Genomic DNA, 26,032 nt, shown 5'->3' on the forward strand with positions numbered 1-26,032 from the left:
GATGTACAATTTGAAAAGTGAGCTTCAGTGCCTTGGATACAATCTGTTTGAACATGTTGTCCTCAAAACTGCCCGTTTTGTTAAGTGAGCTTCAGTGCCTCTGTCAGCATCCTTTACAATGTATCCACATCACATCCTCGTCCTCTGTGTACAGAATGTGTCAGCGACTGCAGCAGTAAAAGTGATGGATTCTACCAGTCCTGTCAGGGCTGTGATGTTTATGTCCGATGTGTCAACAAGCAGATCACGGACAACAACCCCTGTCCCCCCAGGACTGTGTGGAACGACAACATCAAGTTCTGTGACTCCAGCTCCCCCACCTGTCACGGTAGGAAGATCATACTGAGCGATTGATCTTGAGGATAATGGTTTGGAACATACAGAGAACAAGCGTTGCCATTTTTTGAAAAAGGGGATGGTTTGTCAAAGACGTTAAATTCATATCCGGCGTTGGGGTAGCCTAGTGGTTAAAGCGTTGGCACGTCACGCCGAAGGCCCGGGTTTGATTCCCCGCATGGGTACAATGTGTGAAGCCCATTTCTGGTGTCCCCCGCCATGATATTGCTGGAATATTGCTGAAACCCTGCTCACCCACTCACTCACTCACTCACTCACTAAAAGCATGTCGGTATATAATCCTATTATAAATGTGGATGATTCGCTGTCTCATTATTTCCATGGTAACAGTTACAGTTCATTCTAATATTTCCATGGTTACACTTACAGCTCATTCCAATATTTCCATGGTTACACTTACAGCTCATTCCAATATTTCCATGGTTACACTAACAGCAATATTCCCATGGTAACAGTTATTGCTCATTCCAATACTTTTATTAAGTTACAATCGTTAACATTGAGATTGCCTCTAGCCCACATGTCCTTTTCCTGCATCGGGCCATGTCCAGTTCACGTTTCCTACCTATGTACAAATCCCATACGTTGTGACCGCCTCCGTGGTCTAGTGGTAGAACGTCCGCCCGGAGAGCGGAAGGTCCAGAGTTCGATTCCCGGCCGCGTCATACCAAAAGACGTTAAAAGATGGTACTTGTTGTTACCTTGTCTGGCGCTCGGCATTAAGGGGCTAAAACAAGGACTGGTCGGCTCGGAGTCAGTATACTGTGTCTGAGTGGGGTATTCATGTTAAACTGTGGCATGCTATCTCAGTGGCAATGTACATCGGCATAAGTCCACACTAGTACAAGCAGCCACACACACGTGCATGCACGTCGCTATATGAGTGCAATAATCTTAGACGCGCTGTAAAACCACATTTCACTTACCTCACACATACGTTGTGCAACAGAAACTACGACAACGTCCACCGTCGCACCCACGACTACGCCGGTGCAGACCACACCTACCACCACTCAACCAACAACGACTCCTACACCAAAACCCACGACCACACCAACACCACAACCAACAACGATTCCTACACCAAAACCAACCAGCGCACCAACACCACGACCAACAACGATTCCTACACCAAAACCAACCACCGCACCAACACCAAGACCAACAACGGTGCCAACACCTACGCCAACCACGACCACGACCACAACGTCATCAACAGTTCCCCCGACCACGCCTACACCAACGAAGCCAGGTATCGTATTTCTTTGTGTATAAATATAAATTAGTAGATTTCATATGTTGTGGGGGACCGCCTCCGTGGTTTAGAGGTAGAGCGTCCGCCCGGAGAGCGGAAGGTCCGGGCTTCGATCCCCGACCGCGTCATACCAAAAGACGTTAAAAGATGGTACTTGTTGTTACCCTGTCTGGCGCTCGGCATGAAGGGGCTAAAACAAGGACTGGTCGGCTCGGAGTCAGTAAACTGTGTCTGAGTGGGGTATTCATGTTAAACTGCGGCATGGTGTCTCAGTGAGCTAGCACTATAAATCGGCATCAGTCCGGACTAGTTCAAGCAGCCACACAAACACACACACGTAGATGCACGTCGCTATATAAGTGTAATAATCTTGAACGCGACGTTAAACCACATTTCACCTCACCTCACATCATATGTTGTGGAACGCACACCAGAGATTGTTGAGTGCGGTATTTATCTGAGTTTGACTTTGACATATTTTACAACTTAAAAGAGATCTTAGAAAACAAACATTAACAAGTCACTGTATGTTATCACAGTATATTGGTGTACCCTTTGCTGACAAAACAACTGCAGAATTTGACTTGTTACTTTTTTCTCCAGTCCAAATGCCCCAGCCATGGCGTGAGTATATGCTGTTGTTGAGACAATTGGCGCTAAAACATTCTTTAACTTGTCTATACTTCTGACTTCTGTGCTTGTGTCTGACCTCCTTCTTTGTTGCGTTATGTCTGACCTCCTTCTTTGTAGCGTTGTCTGACCACCTTCTTTGTAGCGATGTCTGACCTCCTTCTTTGTTGCGTTATGTCTGACCTCCTTCTTTGTAGCGTTGTCTGACCACCTTCTTTGTAGCGATGTCTGACCTCCTTCTTTGTAGCGTTATGCCTGACCTCCTTCTTTGTAGCGTTATGTCTGACCTCCTTCTTTGTAGCGTTATGCCTGACCTCCTTCTTTGTAGCGTAATGTCTGACCTCCTTCTTTGTGGCGTTATGTCTGACCTCCTTCTTTGTAGCGTTATGTCTGACCTCCTGCTCTGTAGCGTTATGTCTGACCTCCTTCTTTGTGGCGTTATGTCTGACCTCCTTCTTTATAGCGTTATGCCTGACCTTCTTCTTTGTAGCGTTATGTCTGACCTCCTTTTTTGTAGCGTTATGTCTGACCTTCTTCTTTGTAGCGTTATGTCTGACCTTCTTTGTAGCGTAATGTCTGACCTTCTTCTTTGTAGCGTAATGTCTGACCTTCTTTGTAGCGTTATGTCTGACCTTCTTCTTTGTAGCGTAATGTCTGACCTCCTTCTTTGTAGCGTTATGTCTGACCTTCTTTGTGGCGTTATGCCTGTCCTCCTTCTTTGTGGCGTAATGTCTGACCTTCTTCTTTGTAGCGTAATGTCTGACCTTATTCTTTGTAGCGCTATGTCTGACCTTCTTCTTTGTAGCGTAATAACTGACCTTCTTCTTTGTAGCGTAATGTCTGACCTTCTTTGTGGCGTTATGTCTGACCTTCTCCTTTGTAGCGTAATGTCTGACCTCCTTCTTTGTAGCGTTATGTCTGACCTCTTTCTTTGTGGCGTTATGTCTGACCTTCTTCTTTGTAGCGTTATGTCTGACCTTCTTCTTTGTAGCGTTATGTCTGACCTCCTTCTTTGTGGCGTTATGTCTGACCTTCTTCTTTGTAGCGTTATGTCTGACCTTATTCTTTGTAGCGCTATGTCTGACCTTCTTCTTTGTAGCGTAATGTCTGACCTTCTCCTTTGTAGCGTAATGTCTGACCTCCTTCTTTGTAGCGTTATGTCTGACCTCCTTCTTTGTAGCGTTATGTCTGACCTTCTTTGTGGCGTTATGTCTGACCTTCTTTGTGGCGTTATGTCTGACCTCCTTCTTTGTAGCGTAATGTCTGACCTTCTTTGTAGCGTTATGTCTGACCTTCTTCTTTGTAGCGTAATGTCTGACCTTCTTCTTTGTAGCATAATGTCTGACCTTCTTCTTTGTAGCGTTATGTCTGACCTTCTTCTTTGTAGCGTAATGTCTGACCTTCTTCTTTGTAGCGTAATGTCTGACCTTCTTCTTTGTAGCGTTATGTCTGACCTTCTTCTTTGTAGCGTTATGTCTGACCTTCTTTGTAGCGTAATGTCTGACCTTCTTCTTTGTAGCGTTATGTCTGACCTTCTTCTTTGTAGCGTAATGTCTGACCTTCTTCTTTGTAGCGTAATGTCTGACCTTCTTCTTTGTAGCGTTATGTCTGACCTTCTTCTTTGTAGCGTAATGTCTGACCTTCTTCTTTGTAGCGTAATGTCTGACCTTCTTCTTTGTAGCGTTATGTCTGACCTTCTTCTTTGTAGCGTAATTTCTGACCTTCTTCTTTGTAGCGTAATGTCTGACCTTCTTTGTGGCGTTATGTCTGACCTTCTCCTTTGTAGCGTAATGTCTGACCTCCTTCTTTGTAGCGTTATGTCTGACCTCCTTCTTTGTAGCGTTATGTCTGACCTTCTTTGTGGCGTTATGTCTGACCTTCTTTGTGGCGTTATGTCTGACCTTCTTTGTGGCGTTATGTCTGACTTCCTTCTTTGTAGCTTTATGCCTGACCTCCTTCTTTGTAGCGTTATGTCTGACCTCCTTATTTGTAACGTTATGCCTGTCCTTCTTCTTTGTGGCGTCATGTCTGACCTCCTTCTTTGTTGCGTTATGTCTGACCTCCTTCTTTGTAGCGTTATGTCTGACCTCCTTCTTTGTAACGTTATGCCTGACCTCCTTCTTTGTAGCATTATGTTTGACCTCCTTCTCTGTAGCGTTATCCCTGACCTCCTTCTCTGTAGCGTTATGTCTGACCTCCTTCTTTGTAGCATTATGTCTGACCTCCTTCTTTGTAGCGTTATGTCTGACCTCCTTCTTTGTAATATTATGTCTGACCTTCTTTGTGGCGCTATGTCTGAACTTCTTTGTGGCGTTATGTCTGACCTTCTTTGTGGCGTTATGTCTGACTTCCTTCTTTGTAGCTTTATGTCTGACCTCCTTCTTTGTAGCATTATGTCTGACCTCCTTCTTTGTAACGTTATGCCTGTCCTCCTTCTTTGTGGCGTCATGTCTGACCTCCTTCTTTGTAGCGTTATGTCTGACCTCCTTCTTTGTAGCGTTATGTCTGACCTCCTTCTTTGTGGCGTTATGCCTGACCTCCTTCTTTGTGACGTTATGTCTGACCTTCTTCTTTGTAGCGTTATGTCTGACCTCCTTCTTTGTAGCGTTATGTCTGACCTCCTTCTTTGTGGCGTTATGTCTGACCTTCTTTGTAGCGTAATGTCTGACCTTCTTTGTGGCGTTATGTCTGACCTTCTCCTTTGTAGCGTAATGTCTGACCTCCTTCTTTGTAGCGTTATGTCTGACCTCCTTCTTTGTAGCCTTATGTCTGACCTTCTTTGTGGCGTTATGTCTGACTTCCTTCTTTGTAGCTTTATGCCTGACCTCCTTCTTTGTAGCGTAATGGCTGACCTCCTTTTTTGTAACGTTATGCCTGTCCTCCTTCTTTGTGGCGTCATGTCTGACCTCCTTCTTTGTAGCGTTATGTCTGACCTCCTTCTTTGTAGCGTTATGCCTGACCTCCTTCTTTGTAGCGTTATGTCTGACCTCCTTCTTTGTAGCGTTATGTCTGACCTCCTTCTTTGTAGCGTTATGTCTGACCTCCTTCTTTGTAGCGTTATGTCTGACCTCCTTCTCTGTAGCGTTATGTCTGACCTCCTTCTTTATAGCGTTATGTCTGACCTCCTTCTTTGTAGCATTATGTCTGACCTCCTTCTTTGTGGCGATATGTCTGACCACCTTCTTTGTGGCGTTATGTCTGACCTCCTTCTTTGTAGCGTTATGTCTGACCTCCTTCTTTGTAGCGTTATGTCTGACCTCCTTCTTTGTAGCGTTATGTCTGACCTCCTTCTTTGTAGCGTTATGTCTGACCTCCTTCTTTGTAGCGTTATGTCTGACCTCCTTCTTTGTAGCGTTATGTCTGACCTCCTTCTTTGTGGCGTTATGTCTGACCTCCTTTGTAGCGTTATGTCTGACCTCCTTCTTTGTAGCGTTATGTCTGATCTCCTTCTTTGTAGCGTTATGTCTGACCTCCTTCTTTGTAGCGTTATGTCTGACCTTCTTTGTGGCGTTATGCCTGTCCTCCTTCTTTGTGGCGTTATGTCTGACCTCCTTTGTAGCGTTATGTCTGACCTCCTTTGTAGCGTTAAGTCTGACCTCCTTCTTTGTAGCGTTATGTCTGACCTCCTTCTTTGTGGCGTTATGTCTGACCTCCTTCTTTGTGACGTTATGTCTGACCTCCTTCTTTGTAGCGTTATGTCTGACCTCCTTCTTTGTAGCATTATGTCTGACGTCCTTCTCTGTAGCGTTATGTCTGACCTCCTTCTTTGTAGCGTTATGTCTGACCTCCTTTGTAGCGTTATGTCTGACCTCCTTCTTTGTAGCGTTATGTCTGACCTCCTTTGTAGCGTTATGCCTGACCTCCTTCTTTGTGGCGTTATGTCTGACCTCCTTCTTTGTAGCGTTATGTCTGAAGATCATGCATGTAGCGTTATGCCTTAAGACATGCATGTAGCATTATGCCTGAAGACATGCATGTAGCGTTATGCCTGAAGACATGCATGTAGCGTTATGCCTGAAGACATGCATGTAGCGTTATGCCTGAAGACATGCATGTAGCGTTATGCCTGAAGTCATGCATGTAGCATTATGCCTGAAGACATGCATGTAGCGTTATGTCTGAAGACATGCATGTAGCGTTATGCCTAACGCCATATATGTTTGTTGCACGACTTCTGCAATGTTATTTATGAAGGCATATGACTGTGGTGCTGCGTCAAACGACATATGCTAGCAGTGTTGTGCTAGCACTTCAATTGTTAAGCCTCAGTGCAAAAGCTTTCAGCGTAGAAGGCAGGCTGGAGGCGCTGTGTCCTAAGACAACGCCAGCAGTGTTATGCGTGAACACATATGCTTGAAATATTAAGCCTGAAGACGTTCCGGGACAAAGGTTTGCCAATGTGCGCTCTATGATTTACAGGGCAGTTCCACATCTTGGGCGGCACGGGTGGCCCAGTAGTCTAAGGCGCCGCGATTCGCTGTGCAGAGTTGCGTCCTTTGGGCACGCCAGAAACCTATGATTGTGGGTTCGAATCCCGGTTCGCCCCGATTCTGTTTCTAGGTTTGTCAGCACCATACCCGTGCTCGTGGGTTTCACCGAAGTGGTGAACGTCTGAGACCTGCATCACTTCGGGCTTTCCTCCCACATTAAGCTGACACGCCGTGATATGACTGGAATACTGTTAAAGCGGCGTTAAACCCAACTCACTCACTCACTCACTCTTGGACAAGTAAATATGTGCGGCGGAGTAATACCTTCTATATCTCAGCCACTTGGTGTCCTTGCGGAGAAATATAAAGCAAACTATCGAACAAAAATATAGTTCCTTGTATCCTAATTCATATTACCTTCCCCAGCATGTGTGAGTGACTGTAATGGAGTTCCTAACGGAGATTACCAGTCGTGCCGGGGCTGCAACATCTACATCACCTGCTCCAGCGGACTGACGTACGACGGCTTTAAGTGCCCGGCGTCGACCGTCTGGAATAACGACGCCAAGTACTGCGACTACACATCACCAACCTGCCCCTAGAGACGGCCGTTTTAACTGGCTGTTCCCTGTTGTCAGGGACAACAGACATGTGACAAGAAATCAGAATTATTATTGGTCGTCAAAATAATGTTAACAGACAAAATGGCGTCGGTATACGGTTTTTGAGTTTAAATAAAATGTATATCCATTTTAATTCTGAGAGTCTTAAAAAATGTCACATACGGGTCAATTTGGATAATTCCTTGTTTATTGCATTAAACCACCAACATTTGTAAAAAAAATGTAATAGTTTGATAAAAAGACCCCGATAACCAACATTCGGGTGAAGTAAATGCTAAATATACGAAAATTGAAAATCAGAAAGTGAAAATGAATTTCATTTCCGATTTTATAAATTTGATTTAACATCATGATCCACGCAGATCTGCGTCGACTTACGGTGTTCGTACGACCAAGATGGTTCAATATTCCCATAAAGAGATGCGGTTGAGGACCATCTTGTCAACATCCCATTGTTGTTAATACCTTGAGATTTTGTACAAAACAGAGAAAAACAGCTACAATAAAACATGGATCTTGCAAATGATTTGAATTGTCATGTTTAAAAGAAAATAGGACTCATCACACTCTCCGCAGCGGGCACGGGTGGCCCAGTCGTCTAAGGCGCCGCGATTCGTTGTGCAGAGTTGCGTCCCTTGGGCACGCCAGAATCCTATGATTGTGGGTTCGAATCCCGATTCGCCCCGATTATGTTTCTAGGTTTGTCAGCACCATACCCATGCTCGTGGGTTTCACCGAAGTGGTAAACGTCCGAGATCTGCATCACTTCGGGCTTTCTTCCCACATTAAGCTGACACGCCGCAATATAACTGGAATAATGTTAAAAGTGGCGTTAAACCAAACTCACTCACTCTTCGCATGGCGTTATAATTGTTGGGTGACAGGCTGATTTGGTAGGGTTGGTCAGTTCCTTTTGCGCCAAAGGTCATGTTTGGATCCAGCCTCCGTGTTGTACGGTGGGGATGTGGAGGGACGGGTTTGTGCTGCAATTGACAACTTTCAAACCCCGGATTGGTTACATTCACGCCGGGAACATAGATTCGTCGTAAGAGGTGACGAAATGGATCGGGTGATCAGGCTCGCTGGCATTGTTGATCACATGCAATCGTATCCCAAAGAAAGATCAATGTTAAGTTCTAATGTGCCTTGATATTGTTCTAGGGAAGGTTCATCAGCCTTCACATACAAACTGTTCACAGAAAGGTCTTAAATTCTCCAAGACAGAGCCTTAGATGAGGTGAGGCTAAATGGGGTTTAACGTCGCGTCCAAGATTATTGCAGTTATATAGCGACGTGCATGCACGTGTGTGTGTGTGTGTGTGTGTGGCTGCTTGTACTAGTCCGAGCGCCGGACAGGGTAACAACAAGTACCATCTTTTAACGTCTTTTGGTATGACGCGGCCGGGGATCGAACTCCGGACCTTCCGCTCTCCGGGCGGACGCTCTACCACTAGACCACGGAGGCGGTCACACAGAGCCTTAGGCCTTTGTGATGCACTGTGTCAATTTTTTACAACTTGCTTTTGCTGGCTCCACCACAGACAATGGAGCCATAAGCTAATACTAGAATGTTTTACTTACCTGTACAAGAGAAGGAGGGCTGTCTGATCCCATCGCCTCTCGGAATTTTAAACGACTTTAAAATAATCAAGAGACTTCGGTCACTCTGCCTTTAGATAGTTGATGTGTGGTAAGAATGTGAGATGACGGTCCAATGTAAGGGCGAGCAATTTGTCTTCCTCTACTACCTTGATTGGAGTACCATCTAAAAATAAATCTATAAATCTAGATCCTTGATAAATCACGATTTGTATATTCGACAAAAGTGAATGCAGTTTGTTTTGGATCTTGAAAATTTGAAGACATTTTCATTGGCATATTTTTTAATTTTGTTAAGACAGAGCTGTAACTGTTTTTCTATTGCGTGCAGCCAAGAAATGTTGGAATCGTCCACAAAGAGTGACGTATAAACAGAGATGTTTAAAACTTGAGTGAGACTACCAATTGCGATGATAAACAGTGTGACGGATAGGATACTGCCTTGAGAGACGCCATATGATCAGACACGGTTTAGCCCACATGTACGAGGTACATGTAATTGTCCGTTGTTTAAAAATTGAGATATGAACTGGGGCAATGTGCCCCTCAATCCAAATTCATGCAAATCTTTTAAAATACCATGTTTCCTCGTTGTATCATATGCCTTCTCAAGGTCGAAAATGATTGATACAGTATGTTGTTTGTTGATAATGGATTTCGTAACAAATAATTCTAAACGCACCAAATGGTCAATGGTAATTCTGTTTTGTACCTGGGCAGTTTGTAATTCGTGGAGTAAAATGTTTCATTGTAGTCCTCGCCATTATCAGAGCTGAAATTGAACTTTTTCTTTTTCTGCTGTTTTCGGTTTTGTATGAAACTGGGGGTTATTGTTGGATGAGGAGGAATGGTTTTCCAAAGTTTGTTGGCAGTTTCAGATTTAGTTGTTAATAGTTTGTTACCATTTTTCAGATTGTGATCCTTTGAATCTTTGAGTGAGTGACTGAGTTGAGTTTAACGCCGCTTTTAACAGTATTCTAGTTATATCACGGCGTGTCAGCTTAATGTTGGAGGAAAGCTCGAAGTGATGCAGGTCTCAGACGTTTACCACTTCGGTGAAACCCACGAGCACGGGTATGGTGCTGACAAACCTAGAAACATAATCGGGGTGAACCGGGATTCGCACCCACAATCATAGGTTTCTGGCGTGCCCAAGGGACGCAACTCTGCACAGCGAATTGCGGCGCCTTAGACGACTGGGCCACCCGTGCCCCCTTGAATCTTTGAAATCATGTTCCACCTTTGACATGTGTGCGGGAACTGATCTTAGATACATAATTCCTCAAGGATTGGCGTTTACTTTGTTTGAAATACGTCTCGCCTTGTCGCTTGTGATGTTAACGTTATTCACTCTGTGAAGGATGCAGGCGGAAATATTTCTCAGCTTTCTCCCAATTTTCTTAGCTTGTTCACAATCATTATTAAACCATGATTTAAGTATACAAGGGTTTGCAGAGGACTTAGGAATGCTTTCGTCTCCAACAGCATTTAATTGATCTGAAAACGGTTGTATAGGATCAGGAACATTCCTGAAAATTGTCAGGAGTTGCTCCAGAACATAGAGTGTTTGGAATAAAGACCAATTGGCCTTTGAAAATTTCCACCTTTTAGAAGGTGGTTTATCAGTGGGATCGATAGAATTAAGTATTAATGGAAAATGGTCACGTTTACAAAGGTCATCATGGGCTGACCATTCAAATATTTGAAGAATGTACTGGCAGAGTATGTGCCAGTATCATATCCATCATTGCAGTTGCATAAATCATTGTTTGCGATAAAATCTTGAAGGACTTTTCCCTTATTATCAGTACTCCCCCCATAGGGCATTATGACCGATTAAATCACCCACGATTATACAGGGCTTCGGAAGTTGATCAAAAAAGGTCCGAAGATCTGATTGACGGACAGTTGAGGACCAGACAATCATGAGCAGCGATCCACGCAATTGAGATCGATGATATGCATCAACCAAGTCAGTCGTAAAATTGTCGATAGTACTAGTGAGTGAGTGAGTGAGTGAGTGAGTATGGTTTTACGCCGCTTTTAGCAATATTCCAGCAATATCACGGCAGGGGACAACAGAAATGGGCTTCACACATTGTACCCATGAGTATTGGAGACCCTCCCGCTTTGCAATTGACACTGGGTCCATTTGGAAAACATGGGACTCACTAACATATTTTGATCAGTCGGCGAATACGGATTGCCCAACCTTAAGCAATATCCCAGCCATATGAATGGACTTCCCACAATGTACAGAGGTGAGACATCGAAATCATGTTTTTGGCACAAACGAGCTAGTGATTTAACCACTGGGCTCTCAACCAATCTGTCTGTTTAAAACATGGAATTCTTTATTCACACTCCAAACATATGGGTCATTCTTCTCAAGAATCCTCAATCGGTTTGTTGCTAAAGACTGTAAATAATCGAGTCTGGACTAAAAAATCCAGTACTGACACTATGATGACGTCACGATGACCAGCCATCAAACAACTCACAAAAACAATTTATTCTGTCGACTCTCACGGGGCGAGAGAGAAAAAGAGAAAAAAAGAGCGGGTGAGAATATTTTAAGCAGCTTTTAGCAATATTCCAGCAACATCATGTCAGATTTGTTTGGTTTGTTGTTTAACGCCGCACTCAGCAATATTCCAGCTATACAACGGCGGTCTGTAAATAATCGATAATCCAGTGATTGATAACATGAGCATTAATCCACGCATTTGGGATCGATGACATGCATCAACCAGGTCAGCGAGCCTGACCACCCGATCCCGTTAGTCGCCTTTAACGACAAGCATAGTCACCTTTTACGGCAAGCATGGGTTGCTGAAGACCCATTCTACCCCGGAATCTTCCCGGGTCTCATCATGTCAGAAGACCCATATTGTTCCCCGGTCCTCTCTCGTACAAGCAACACTTTTACCCTCCACACCCCACAGAACAAAGACATAAAACCAAAATCAATGAACAATAATGATTTATTGAACAGTTGGCTTGTTTAATCTTGTCGTTTTTTGATAACAACCATATCACAGATAGACTTACACAAGAGAGAGATATAGCCTGATTCTTCAGGTCTCTGAACACGGCCATCAACCACCACAGACCTTTCAAAACTTGCCAAGTAGCCACACTATCTCATATACACCCAGCGTCATAAAGAGTTTAAAAAATGGTCAGGAATAATTTCAAACAAAATGTCTCCAAACGAACTATCCAGCAATAGTACACTGGGACCAGGTAGTCCTAGGCAATGTGTGCTTAACTTGATCTAAATGTATCATTCAGTGAAGTATCCCTGTCAGGGGTTGTGAGAGAGCTTTGGTCAACTCAAGTAAACAGTGAGATTCATAATTCATACAAAACATCAGTTAGGGGTGCACACGTTTCTAGATCCACTTCGTGGCGTTACATGATCCAATGCCAGAATTTGAGATCATGGCCCATCCAACGAAGCCACTTGAGCCTTCAACCATCGTCCTGTCGAAGGCACGAACTGTAGTGCAACGACCATCATCACAAACTGTAGTGTAGTGTTGAGGATAACAACTCAGTGATGAATTTAGATTATGAGAATAGCCTTCCAACTGTAATGCCAGGCCACGTCATCAGTGAGTGAGTGAGTGAGTGAGTTAAGTTTTACGCCGCTTTTAGCAATATTCCAGCAATATCACGGCGGGGGACACCAGAAATGGGCTTCACACATTGTACCCATGTCGGGAATCGAACCCGGGTCTTCAGCGTGACAAGCTAACGCTTTAACCACTAGGCTACCCGACCGCCCCCCACGTCATCAGACTACAATTCGCTAACTGTTTTAGGATGTGTCACTATGCCTCAAAATGCATACAATCTGCAGCTCAGTGCCAAACCTCATTGGTCAAATTGAACTCATTACAATCTGCAGCCCAGTGGGAGACCTCATTGATCAAATTGAACTCAATTCAATCTGCAGCTCAGTGCCAAACCTCATTGGTCAAATTGAACTCAATTCAATCTGCAGCTCAGTGGCAGACCTCATTGGTCAAATTGAACTCATTACAATCTGCAGCTCAGTGGCAGACCTCGTTGGTCAAATTGAACTCAATTCAGACATATGGTACACATAGAATAACCAGATTTTGACAGCAATAAATAGTCCCTTTAAACTTTCTCGGACTAATACAATAGTGGTGGTCTATCCCCCATTACTTCCATCATAATTGTGCTCAAATTACTTTCTATAAAAATTCTTTTCAAGTCAACATTTCACAAACAACATGACTGATAACAGAAATATACAAAACATGTCTTCCTAGCATTGTCTATGGCTCCAGGCTTCTGAATCACCTGCACTGGCCGTTCTTGCCAAACTAAGCACCTCCATTCCAAAATTTTACCACAGCTTTTATACATCAGTGTTCGAAATACCTGCCTGCCCGACCGTCCGAGACGGGTTGATTTCAACTCGGGCTGCCAGATTTTCAAATCCCCCTGCCCGACGGTCGGGTTATATTTCATATGTGAAAATATTCAAAATATTTCCCCGATGATAAGCATTAATTCACATGTAAAGATGAATGATAAAATGTAACCAAAAAGAAACCCTGTTAGCTTATCCTGAGAAACATATGATTATAGTGGGCAGGCAGGTTTTGGTCAGGGCTGGCAAGTATTTCAGCTAGCCAGTCCTGTGGTCTGGCTGAAATTTTTGGGAGTTTCATACCCTGCTTTTATACATCAGAAACTAAACTGATGTACATTAACTATACTCTTTAACAGTTTTATTGAATTATTTTGCTTTTGATAGCTAATTCTATGACCATGATCAATTTACACAAAGGTGAGCTACCGTCACAAAAATCAGCAATATACACTCAAAGGCAAAGGTAACAGATTATATAATTTATTGTTTGTTTAATGCTGCACTCAGCAATATTTCAGCTATATGGTGGCCGTCACGCACATGTGGACCAGACAATCCAGTGATTGACATCATAAGCATCGATCTACACAATTTTGGATACGATGACATGCATCAACCAAGTCAGCGAGTCTGACCTCCCCGATCCCGGTTGTCGCCTCCGTGGTCTTGTGGTAGAGCGTCCGCCCGGAGACCGCCCCCGTGGTCTTGTGGTAGAGCGTCCGTCCGGAGACCGCCTCCATGGTCTTGTGGTAGAGCGTACGCCCGGAGACCGCCTCCGTGGTCTAGTGGTAGAGCGTCCGCCCGGAGACCGCCTCCGTGGTCTAGTGGTAGAACGTCCGCCTGGAGAGCAGAAGGTCCAGGGTCCCATTCCCGGCCGCGTCATACCAAAAGACGTTAAAATATGGTACTTGTTGTTACCCTGTCTGGCGCTCGGCATTAAGGGGCAAAAACAAGGACTGGTCGGCTCGCAGTCAGTATACTGTGTCTGAGTTGGGTATTCATGTTAAACTGTGGCATGGTATCTCAGTGAGCTAGCACTTTAAATCGGCGTCAGTCCAGACAAGTACAAGCAGCCACACCCACATGCATGCACGTCGCTGTATAAGCCTCACCTCACCCTCTGTATATCTTTGACTGGGATTGAAAGTAACCAGCGGATTCATTATTACAAAGCCAACACAAATTTTGCAACAGAAACAAAAGCTAAATGTGTAAAAACTGAATTTCTAAAGTAAACAAATCCTCAGAAAGACTATTTGGGTTAATGATTATTTACCCCAAGTAGACATGTTCTAGGAATGTGTTTGAATGAATGACACTGAGCACCATGTCAGTACAATCAGCTTGGTGTGTGAGGAGAGAGAGTGAGTATGGTTTTACGCCGCTTTTAGCAATATTCCAGCAATATCATGGCGGGGGACACCAGAAATGGGCTTCACACATTGTACCCATGCCGGGAATCGAACCCGGGTCTCCGGCGTGGCGTGGCGTGCCAACGCTCTAACCACAAGGCTACCACACCGCCCCTGGTGTGTTAGGAAAGCCTGCAATATTATAGTGAGCCGATACTTTTACCACTAGGCTACCCAACCGCCCTGAAAGCCTGCACTAGTGAGTGAGTATGGTTTTACGCCGCTTTTAGCAATATTCCAGCAATATCATGGCGGGGGACACCAGAAATGGGCTTCACACATTGTACCCATGTCGGGAATCGAACCCGGGTCTTCAGTGTGACTGGCCAACGCTTTAACTACCAGGCTACCCGACCGCCCTAAAAGCACTACAGCAGGTCATAGATGTTACAATCACTCATGTGAAACCCACATCTATGTATGACAAGTTGCAGCTCCGTAGGGGTGTGACACTCCCTGGAGAACACTGAGAAACAATAATACATGCACTGTCACTGATGCCTTTGAATATAACTTGCTGACACTGTAAAAAATAGGTAAATTTGTAACCTCAAAAGAGGGAAAGAAATATCAGCAAGGCAAAATGGCAAAAAGTAAAGCCTAGCTAGATCAAAAACGACTTTAAAAAACACATTGTATCTCAAGTCATTACAGAGAAACAAAACACCTCTCCATCTAAGATTTATCATTTCGTTTTTAACAAAACTGAATTAATATTTTCCCCAATTGTCAATAAATGAAGTCATCATACTTCCTTGAAACCCTAACTACTGTCTTTAGATTGAATACTCCTTGGAAATAATGTCAAAACTCATAAAAGTTACTTTCTGGGCAAATGATGATCACAAATGTATGCATATTTGTTAACAAATATAGAATAAACAATATACATAGGATTGGTGGTCTCCCTTTTTTCAAATGTGGAAGAGGGGTTGTTTCCCTTTCTACATAGAAGATGGGTTGTCTCCCTTTCTTGACATGTAGAGGATGGGTAGTCTCCCTTTCTTCCTAGTTCCTAGAATGGCCACGAGGTGCAGTATTTACACTGAGATCGTAGTACCATTGTTACAGAATATATATACACTTCACACTATGTTCATGATCATAAATAGAATGTATATATACATAGGTATCTACACTGCCGAAGAACCTGCACGTGAGATCAACAGCAAGCTGTGAGAGGATGATATATGACAGGAGCCTGTTTAAGCCCAGAAATTCAGCATCCTTTCAGAAATAACTTTTCAAAATCATTATAAAAATCATAAAATGAGTTCATTCCAATGTTTGTTTTTTACTTCCAAAACCCAAAGTGGATGAAGGTGTCATGAAGACTGATGTTGGAGGATTTCAAAAGTCATCTTCATCCAATATTTGTACAAGAGGATATCTTTGACCAAAGCTGAATTTGTTAGAAATGTACGAGTCAATCCAAACATGGTGAAACATCAACTGTGGTCCAAGACATTCTCTTTAGTTAGAACAATAAAAGTAGTTGGTCATACGAACACGATTCCAATGCAATTGGGCCATTTCATTGGGTCAAAACAGAACCCTGTCCTAGATCCTCCTTTCAGAGAAACAGTGAGTAGTCATTGTGTGAACGATGAAACATTGGCGAGAAATTCTCCTCTTAAACAAAGGCACATAACAAGCTTGATAAAAGGTTTTGTCAAAACCTTACTTTCTTATTTGGTGAGTGGAGAAGCACAAAATCCACTGTCCCAGGTTAAGATGCATGTACAGACGTGCCAGGCTTCCAGACCACTAGCTGTTCTGGTGTGTCTAGGACCGTCCCTCATGTCATGGTGGGCATAAAGTGAGTGAGTGAGTTGGGTTTAACACACCGCCTTTAACAGTATTCCAGTTATATCGCGGCGTGTCAGCTTAATGTGGGAGGAAAGCCCAAAGTGATGCAGGTCTCAGACGTTTACCACTTCGGTGAAACCCACGAGCATGGGTATGGTGCTGACAAACCTAGAAACATAATTGGGGAGAACCAGGATTCGAACCCACAAGCATAGGTTTCTGGAGTGCCCAAGGGACGCAACTCTGCACAGCGAATCGCGGCGCCTTAGACGACTGGGCCACTCGTGCCCCCTGTATAGGTTTGAATAAATCACTAGCATGACATTGTATCATCAAAAGTCTTTAAACCCTCCAATCACCAGCACTAACTGACTGAGGTCAATAACAAGATGAAATGACGGGAGATCGTGTTCAGACATAATGCTTCTGGCGGAATTTTCTCTAAAAATCGTACTGATTCTCACAAAAACTTAATGGTTAATCTTCCTGCCTGATCATCATTATCCGTCAGCTCTCAGGACAAGAAATCAAAATTGCTCTGGAATCCCCCCAATATATTGTTAAGGGTTAAAAATTCAAGGCATTTTCCTCTGTAATGTTGAAGGGCATGCAAATAAAATATTAAATATCATTCCATTCAAATGGTTACCGCATATCTGACTTGACAGGATGCAGCTGCTTCTTGGTAGGGAGATGCGTCAACAGTAACCGACTATAAAAAAATCACATACAGAAAAATTCTTGAACATATTTAGATCATTTCATCATTTTTTGTCAAGCTAGAAAAAGATGTGTGATTAACTTGAGAAGAGGATTGATTGTTGAAAGTCAAGGCCTTTTCAAAGCAGAATTGAAATTCCATGACTTCTAAAGACACTGACAGGACTAAAGGTTCCAGGCCTCTGGTGGCAATGTACAATCATCTATTTGGAACCGATATTTTATGTAATACTTTGCATAACATAGAAACAGCTTCACACTTCAACAACCCTGCTTGCCCAAGCCCTGGTAGTGGTACAATCACTCCCTACTTGCCCACGCCCTGGCAGTGTTACAATCACTACCTACTTGCCCTCGCCCTGGTAGTGGTACAATCACTACCTACTTGCCCTCGCCCTGGTAGTGGTACAATCACTCCCTACTTGCCCACGCCCTGGCAGTGGTACAATCACTACCTACTTGCCCACGCCCTGATAGTGGTACAATCACTACCTACTTGCCCACGCCCTGGTAGTGGTACAATCACTCCCTACTTGCCCTCGCCCTGGTACTGGTACAATCACTCCCTACTTGCCCTCGCCCTGGTACTGGTACAATCACTCCCTGCTTGCCCACGCCCTGGTAGTGGTACAATCACTACCTACTTGCCCACGCCCTGGTACTGGTACAATCACTCCCTGCTTGCTCACGCCCTGGTAGTGGTACAATCACTACCTACTTGCCCACGCCCTGGTAGTGGTACAATCACTACCTACTTGCCCGAGCCCTGGTAGTGGTACAATCACTCCCCGCTTGCCCACGCCCTGGTAGTGGTACAATGACTCCCTGCTTGCCCACGCCCTGGTACTGGTACAATCACTCCCTGCTTGCCCACGCCCTGGTAGTGGTACAATCACTACCTACTTGCCCACGCCCTGGTACTGGTACACTCACTACCTGCTTGACCACGCCCTGGTACTGGTACACTCACTACCTGCTTGCCCACGCCCTGGTACTGGTACAATCACTCCCTACTTGCCCACGCCCTGGTACTGGTACAATCACTCCCTACTTGCCCACGCCCTGGTACTGGTACAATCACTCCCTGCTTGCCCGCGCCCTGGTAGTGGTACACTCACTCCCTGCTTGCCCACGCCCTGGTAATGGTACAATCACTACCTGCTTGCCCACGCCCTGGTACTGGTACACTCACTACCTGCTTGCCCACGCCCTGGTACTGGTACACTCACTCCCTGCTGTACCTTCACACCGTCCACACGAGAGCCAACAACAAACAGAAACCTTGTGCAGTGGGGGAAAGGTAAGGATAAGATATATGGAAGAACAACTTCTTTATTACAAATGGGAGCGCGTTTCGGTGTAGGTTCTAGTGAGTGAGTGAGTGAGTTTGGTTTTACGTCGCTTTTTGCAATATTCCAGCAATATCACGGCGGGGGACACCACAAATGGGCTTCACACATTGTACCCATGTCGGGAATCGAACCGGGTCTTCAGCGTGACGAGCGAACGCTTTAACCACCAGGCTACCCGACCGCCCGTGTAGCTTCTAACTTGCTTCATAACGGTGTTAGAACCTGCACCGAAACGTCGCTTCCAATTGTAATAAAGAAGTTGTTCATCCATCTATCCTTACTTCGTACTCCAACTTCTAAATGCCTCTCAAGGAAATCACTGGGTAAAAGAAGGGTAAACCATTTCTTGGGAAAAACACAGACTTTCCAATTCACAAAGGACAATTTCTTCATGAAACAGAATTTTGTGCCGTGATAATTACTTTCTCCCTGACAATGGTTTCAAGACAATGGGAAGCCCCATGACGTTCTGGTACCGCAAGTATAAGATGCACGCATATATACTGAGATACTTTTGAATGTTTTTAGAAGTTCGTTGTCACTTAAAAAAACAAATTGATAAGGAATAAAGAAATAATTACAATAAAACTGTTCCTCTCTACTGACAAAACTGTCCCTCAAACAAGGGATTTATTTGTTGTGGCCTGGGCTAAGTACTTAGCACAAATCATACTCTAAATACTTACAACAACTCTAAAAGAAGAAATAGGATTAAATAAATAATAGTTTAAAATTTGTCCATCTTGCGATTAAAGGTGTGAAAGAATAGGAGATATGAGAATGATTTCCTAACGACTAATCACAACCATCGTGTAAGTAGGACTGAACCACCAACATGGGAGACGATGAGTATTATAGTGAACAGATGAATATATATACAGGCCAATGTATTTCCTCAAACACACAATTCAATCTCATTCTGGGCCTTGTTCAACAAAGCGATCATCGCAAGTCTACTAGAGTTATTATTGACTTGGCGCCAAGATCACTTTGTGGGGGCCAGGGCCCTGGAGGATAAACACTTTCAGAAATATGATGATGATGATGATGATGATGATGATGATGATGGGGATGAAATGTTTATTCTAGTTTGCTCTTGAAAGCTGAGGCAGGTGAACATGGCACATGCAAAAACTGAAATATATATCCCAAACAGCTTGTAACCTATTTAGTCAGGGAAAGTGTATGTAAGTTTGATACAAAATATCTGCATCTATTAAAGATTTGATTGGATTAAAGTAAAATATATTTTCAAAAGTTCCAACGGATCCAAATAAGTGAAGAAAAACAAATTTCAATGTTGGGTTGGCAATATCAACATCATGGCGGCCAGTATCACCGATTACGATAGAAATTAAAAATTTAAAAAAACTGACTGAAAAGGAAAAGAAAGCCGTCAAAATTCTTTTTGATGGAACAGATGTCTTCATGTCCTTTAAAACTGGCTACACAAGTCTTCCCATACCCATTCCCGATCTCGACATTATTTAAGATCACGAGAACCAGGAACACGGGTCGTGGGGTTAGTGTAGGTTCAGTGAAATACGAGCCCTGGAGACATGGAGGATGCAGCGAGGATGCAGCGAGGATGCAGCTGTCCAGTCCTGACTCAGATCAGAGATGCTGACAAACCAGCCCTCAGCTTCACCTCTCACAGAACTACTGCTTAAAATCTTCTCTGAGTTTCCCACAACTGAGGGCTACAAGCAATTTGAAAGGAAAAAATAAATCCGTAACTAATATCCATAATAATCCTGGCAACAACAACAATGAAAATGATGATGATGATGATGATGATGACGATGATGACGATGATGTTAATGACGATGATGATGATAACGGCAATGATTAAATATAGAATTTCTGGCATTCTGGATTCACACGTTCCCACGAGAGCCGTCTCACACATTGGAAGAGAAAGCCTATGAGTGCACACTTTGGTCAAAGTGACAACTAGCCTTTGCTTAAAAAGAAAGAAACACAAAATACACGATGGATCTCAGTCGTTGGTGGAGAAAGTGTGACTAATCTCAGCTTTTTTCTCAACAGTAGTCTTTGGCCAAAAAACAGGCCTTACTAGCAGACTCTAATGCAATGCCATGGATGCGGAACACCAGTGAACACAAGCTATCATGTTGCTTAAATAGCATTTTACAGAGTTGCTGCCACAAAGTCCAAAGCACATCTTTCTTCACCATTCCAGGTTGAATCATCTGACTTTTCAGGGCATATTCCACGACCTTGACCTTGACCTTGACCCCACACCTAGCTTGACCTGACCTGGGTCCTGGCATTATGTGTCAGTCTGTCTTTAGACTTCAACTGGACTGTTATGTCTCTCAAAGCTCACGCATGGCTGTTTAGATGGCATGACCTTGAACTCTTTGGGGTGACCTTGACCCTGATGATGAGTGCAGGATACATGATGATGAACTATGACATAGGGGGTTATGTCGTACGTGCTATGCATCCCGAGTTCTCGCAACATCCACAACACAGGTAGACGCTGCTGAGAGGAAGTGACTCTTTCCATATGACCTCTTAAGCCTTCTATGTGACCTTCAAAACAAGGTCAAGGTCACCCTGATTGTCTGCTGTGGCCATGATAGACTTGTACTGATAGTAGAGTTCATTCATGTCTGTGATTCGGACTGATGGTGTCCTAACTGACCGTGTCTCTGATGCGGGCTCGAACAACTTGGAGAGAATCTCTTGCAGCTTCTCAACCTTGTATTCTGAAACAGCAACACAAAATCTCAGATGAGCAACTTGCATCCCTGAGGTGAGGTGAAATGGGGTTTAACGTCGCGTCCAAGATTATTGCACTTACATAGCGACGTGCATGTACGTGTGTGTGTTTGTGTGGCTGCTTGTACTAGTCCGGACTGATGATTTATAGTGCTAGCTCACTGAGATACCATGCCATAGTTTAACATGAATACCCCACTCAGACACAGTATACTGACTCCGAGCCGACCAGTCCTTGTTTTAGCCCCTTAATACCCTTAACGTCTTTTGGTATGCTGTGGTCGGGGATCAAACCCTGGACCTTCCGCTCTCTGGGCGGACGCTCTACCACTAGACCACGGAGGCGGTCTCTTGCATCCCTGAAGCCTAGGATCATGTGTTCAAATTCCAGATTCTTTACCAGGATCACACCAATGCCTCAGGGATTTACCGAAGTGGAAGACTTGCATCACTTTTTCTCACACACCAAGCTCGCATGCCATGATACAACTAAAATAATGTTCCGAGGGCGTTAAACCAAACTCACTAACTCAGATGTGTAATCAATATATTGAGACAGAAATATGTGATATGTAAATGTCGATCAAAGTTGGTTGGTTGGTTTGTTTGTTGTTTAACGTCGCACTCAGCAATATTCCAGCTATATGACGGCGGTCGGTAAATAATCGAGTCTGAAACCAGAGAATCCAGTGATTAATATCATGAGCATCAATCCACGCAATTGGGATCGATGACATGCATCAACCAAGTCAGCGAGCCTGATCACCCGATCCCGTTAGTTGCCTTTTACGACAAGTAGAGTCACCTTTTACATCAAGCATGGGTTGCTGAAAACCTATTCTACCCCGGAATCTTCACGGGTCTTTGGATCAAAGAATCATTCAGCAATATTTTCAGCAAAAGCCCACTTAGATCCCGTGCCACAGTCATGGTTAAAGCACTCAGACTCTGCACACAGACTCCGTGCCTACCAGTCCTTGTCTCGTCCCCTTACTGCCGAGCAACAGGCAGGGAAACAAGAAGTACCATCTTAAAACATCTTTTGTTATGTCGGGGTCCGGGAAGATGCATTATTGACTACAACATGGAAATGGGCTTCACACTTTATACCCATGTCGGGAATTGAACCCGGGTCTTCGGCGTGAACGCTTTAACCACTAGACCGCCCCGAACTGGGATTTGAATCCACAATCATAGGTTTATTGCGTGACCAGGGGATGCAACTCTTCAGAGATTGCGACTGTCAAGCCCCCAGAAACAGCAAGGTATGAGTGACATGATTGGTTGGTTGGTTTGTTGTTTAAAGCCGCAATCAGCAATATTCCAGCTATATGACGGCGGTCTGTAAATAATCGAGTCTGGACCAGACAATCCAGTGATTGATTTCATGAGCATCAATCAACGCAACTGAGATCTATGACATGCATCAACCAAGTCAGCGAGGCTGACCACCCAATCCCGATAGTCGCCTCTTAGGACAAGCATAGTCGCCTTTTACGGCAAGTATGGGATGCTGAAGACCTATTCTACCCCCAATCTTCATGGGGGGAGACAAGCATGGGTTGCTGAAGACCTATTCTACCCCGGATCTTCATGGGGGGAGACAAGCATGGGTTGCTTAAGACCTATTCTATCCCGGATCTTCACGGGGGGAGACAAGCATGGGTTGCTTAAGACCTATTCTACCCCGGATCTTCACGGGGCATAAGTGACATGAAGATGAAGCTGTCTCACCATCCAGGTCCTGCCCCAGGAATGAACACCATCTTTCCCTCATCTCCTCTGCTGAAGCCGTGTCGTCCGAGAAGCCCGACAGGAAGAGAGCTGGCATGGAAGGCAGCACCAGGTCCATCATAGTCGTCAGCATCTCGGAGATGTCATCCTCCGCCTCGAACATCTGGGCGGACCACGCGTTCAGTTTCTGTGACATGAACATGACATGACATGATAGCTTCATCTCAAATGACTTCCTCCCATTAACTTATTCTCTTGTTTCGTTTGTTGTTTAACGCTGCACTCAGCAATATTCCAGCTATATGACTGCAGTCTGTAAAGGATCAAGTCTGGACCAGACAATCCAGTGATTGACATCATCAGCATCGATCCAGGCAATTGGGATACAATGACATGCATCAATTAAGTCAGCGAGTCTAACCACCCAATCCCTTTTCGCCTCTTACGACAAGCATAGGCACCTCTTACGACAAGCATAGTTGCCTCTTTACACAAGCATGGCTTGCTGAAGACCTATTCTAACCTGCATCTTCACCGGTCTAAACTTTATTCAATAACAACATACTGTGACATTCACCTACTGTGAAGTATTCAGCCTCATGAATGTACAAAAACATTACCATTGTGTAAATAACACTTTACAGACAGTTTGACAACAAACCAGTGGTTAATATGATGAGCAACAGATTAATGCCCATGCTCCACTCAGCTGTTTACTCCCCACATTCTGCCCCGACATCTACTCACCTCTAAGCATTCCCTCTGGTAGAAGGCCACCAACTGTTTACTCCTCCCAAAGTCCTGCCCCGACATCTACTCACCTCTAAGCATTCCCTCTGGTAGAAGGCCACCAACTGTTTACTCCTCCCCACATTCTGCCCCGACATCTACTCACCTCTAAGCACTCCCTCTGGTAGAAGGTGAGGTGAAATTGGGTTTAACGTCGCGTCCAAGATTATTGCACTTATATAGCGACGTGCATGCACGTGTACGTGTGTGTGTGGCTGCTTGTACTAGTCCGGACTGATGCCGATTTATAGTGCTAGCTCACTGAGATACCATGCCGCAGTTTAACATGAATACCTCACTCAGACACAGTATACTGACTCCGAGCCGACCAGTCCTTGTTTTAGCCCCTTAATGCCGAGCGCCAGACAGGGTAACAACAAGTACAATCTTTTAACGTCTTTTTGTATGACGCGGCCCGGGATCGAACCCTGGACCTTCCGCTCTCCGGGCGGACGCTCTACCACAAGACCACGGAGGCGGTCTCTGGTAGAAGGCCACCAACTGTTTACTCCTCCCCACATTCTGCCCCGACATCTACTCACCTCTAAGCATTCACTCTGGTAGAAGGCCACCAACTGTTTACTCCTCCCCACATTCTGCCCCGACATCTACTCACCTCTAAGCATTCACTCTGGTAGAAGGCCACCAACTGTTTACTCCTCCCCACATTCTGCCCCGACATCTACTCACCTCTAAGCATTCACTCTGGTAGAAGGCCACCAACTGTTTACTCCTCCCCAAGTCCTGCCCCGACATCTACTCACCTCTAAGCACTCCTGCCCCGACATCTACTCACCTCTAAGCACTCCTGCCCCGACATCTACTCACCTCTAAGCACTCCTGCCCCGACATCTACTCACCTCTAAGCATTCACTCTAGTAGAAGGCCACCAGCTGTTTACTCCTCCCCAAGTCCTGCCCTGACATCTACTCAAGTCCTGCCCCGACATCTACTCTCCTCTAAGCATTCCCTCTGGCAGAAGGCCACCAACTGTTTACTCCTCCCCAAGTCCTGCCCCGACATCTACTCACCTCTAAGCATTCCCTCTGGTAGAAGGCCACCAACTGTTTACTCCTCCCCAAGTCCTGCCCTGACATCTACTCACCTCTAAGCACTCCTGCCCCGACATCTACTCACCTCTAAGCACTCCCTCTGGTAGAAGGCCACCAACTGTTTACTCCTCCCCAAGTCCTGCCCCGACATCTACTCACCTCTAAGCACTCCCTCTGGTAGAAGGCCACCAACTGTTTACTCCTCCCCAAGTCCTGCCCCGACATCTACTCACCTCTAAGCATTCACTCTGGTAGAAGGCCACCAACTGTTTACTCCTCCCCAAGTCCTGCCCTGACATCTACTCACCTCTTAGCACTCCTGCCCGGACATCTACTCACCTCTAAGCATTCCCTCTGGTAGAAGGCCACCAACTGTTTAGTCCTCCCCAAGTCCTGCCCCGACATCTACTCACCTCTAAGCATTCCCTCTGGTAGAAGGCCACCAACTGTTTACTCCTCCCCAAGTCCTGCCCCGACATCTACTCACATCTAAGCATTCCCTCTGGTAGAAGGCCACCAGCTGTTTACTCCTCCCCAAGTCCTGCCTCGACATCTACTCACCTCTTAGCATTCCCTCTGGTAGAAGGCCACCAGCTGTTTACTCCTCCCCAAGTCCTGCCCCGACATCTACTCACCTCTAAGCACTCCCTCTGGTAGAAGGCCACCAACTGTTTACTCCTCCCCAAGTTCTGCCCCGACATCTACTCACCTCTAAGCACTCCCTCTGGTAGAAGGCCACCAGCTGTTTACTCCTCCCCAAGTCCTGCCCTGACATCTACTCACCTCTAAGCACTCTCTCTGGTAGAAGGCCACCAGCTGTTTACTCCTCCCCAAGTCCTGCCCCGACATCTACTCACCTCTAAGCACTCCCTCTGGTAGAAGGCCACCAGTTGTTTACTCCTCCCCAAGTCCTGCCTCGACATCTACTCACCTCTAAGCATTCCCTCTGTTAGAAGGCCACCAACTGTTTACTCCTCCCCAAGTCTTGCCCCGACATCTACTCACCTCTAAGCACTCCCTCTGGTAGAAGGCCACCAACTGTTTACTCCTCCCCAAGTTCTGCCCCGACATCTACTCACCTCTAAGCACTCCCTCTGGTAGAAGGCCACCA

General features: G+C 44.9%; 2 protein-coding genes and 1 long non-coding RNA gene across 9 annotated transcripts in view; 1 reads left to right on the forward strand and 2 right to left on the reverse strand.

The window, feature by feature from the left end:
* LOC124118257 (integumentary mucin C.1-like) overlaps positions 1-7,818 on the forward strand; it is a 46,769-nt gene extending 38,951 nt beyond the window's left edge. The window contains exons 12-15 of one of the 4 annotated variants that reach the window (XM_048394968.1): positions 155-328; positions 1,307-1,609; positions 2,216-2,236; positions 7,099-7,818. In XM_048394968.1, the coding sequence (XP_048250925.1) occupies positions 155-328; positions 1,307-1,609; positions 2,216-2,236; positions 7,099-7,274 (674 nt within the window). In that variant the 3' untranslated portion in view covers positions 7,275-7,818. Of the gene's footprint in view, positions 1-154; positions 329-1,306; positions 1,611-2,213; positions 2,237-7,098 lie in introns of all 4 variants that reach the window. The other 3 variants (XM_048394970.1, XM_048394969.1, XM_048394971.1) reach the window with 3 other exon arrangements.
* A 4,042-nt stretch (positions 7,819-11,860) lies between these two features.
* On the reverse strand, positions 11,861-13,418 carry LOC125378961. Its single transcript, XR_007220565.1, has 2 exons — positions 12,965-13,418; positions 11,861-12,916 (listed from the first exon to the last, which is right to left on the reverse strand). It is a non-coding gene; the product is annotated as an uncharacterized LOC125378961 (long non-coding RNA).
* A 2,425-nt stretch (positions 13,419-15,843) lies between these two features.
* LOC124118256 (ubiquitin carboxyl-terminal hydrolase 25-like) overlaps positions 15,844-26,032 on the reverse strand; it is a 39,646-nt gene continuing 29,457 nt past the window's right edge. For all 4 annotated transcript variants that reach the window (XM_048394974.1, XM_048394972.1, XM_048394973.1 and 1 more), the window contains 2 exons: positions 23,081-23,267; positions 15,844-21,333 (listed from right to left, as the gene is read on the reverse strand). In XM_048394974.1, the coding sequence (XP_048250931.1) occupies positions 21,149-21,333; positions 23,081-23,267 (372 nt within the window). In that variant the 3' untranslated portion in view covers positions 15,844-21,148. The remainder of the gene's footprint in view (positions 21,334-23,080; positions 23,268-26,032) is intronic.

Source organism: Haliotis rufescens, unplaced genomic scaffold (assembly GCF_023055435.1).
Source record: "Haliotis rufescens isolate VD_foot unplaced genomic scaffold, xgHalRufe1.0.p SCAF_136, whole genome shotgun sequence".
NCBI lineage: Eukaryota > Metazoa > Mollusca > Gastropoda > Lepetellida > Haliotidae > Haliotis > Haliotis rufescens.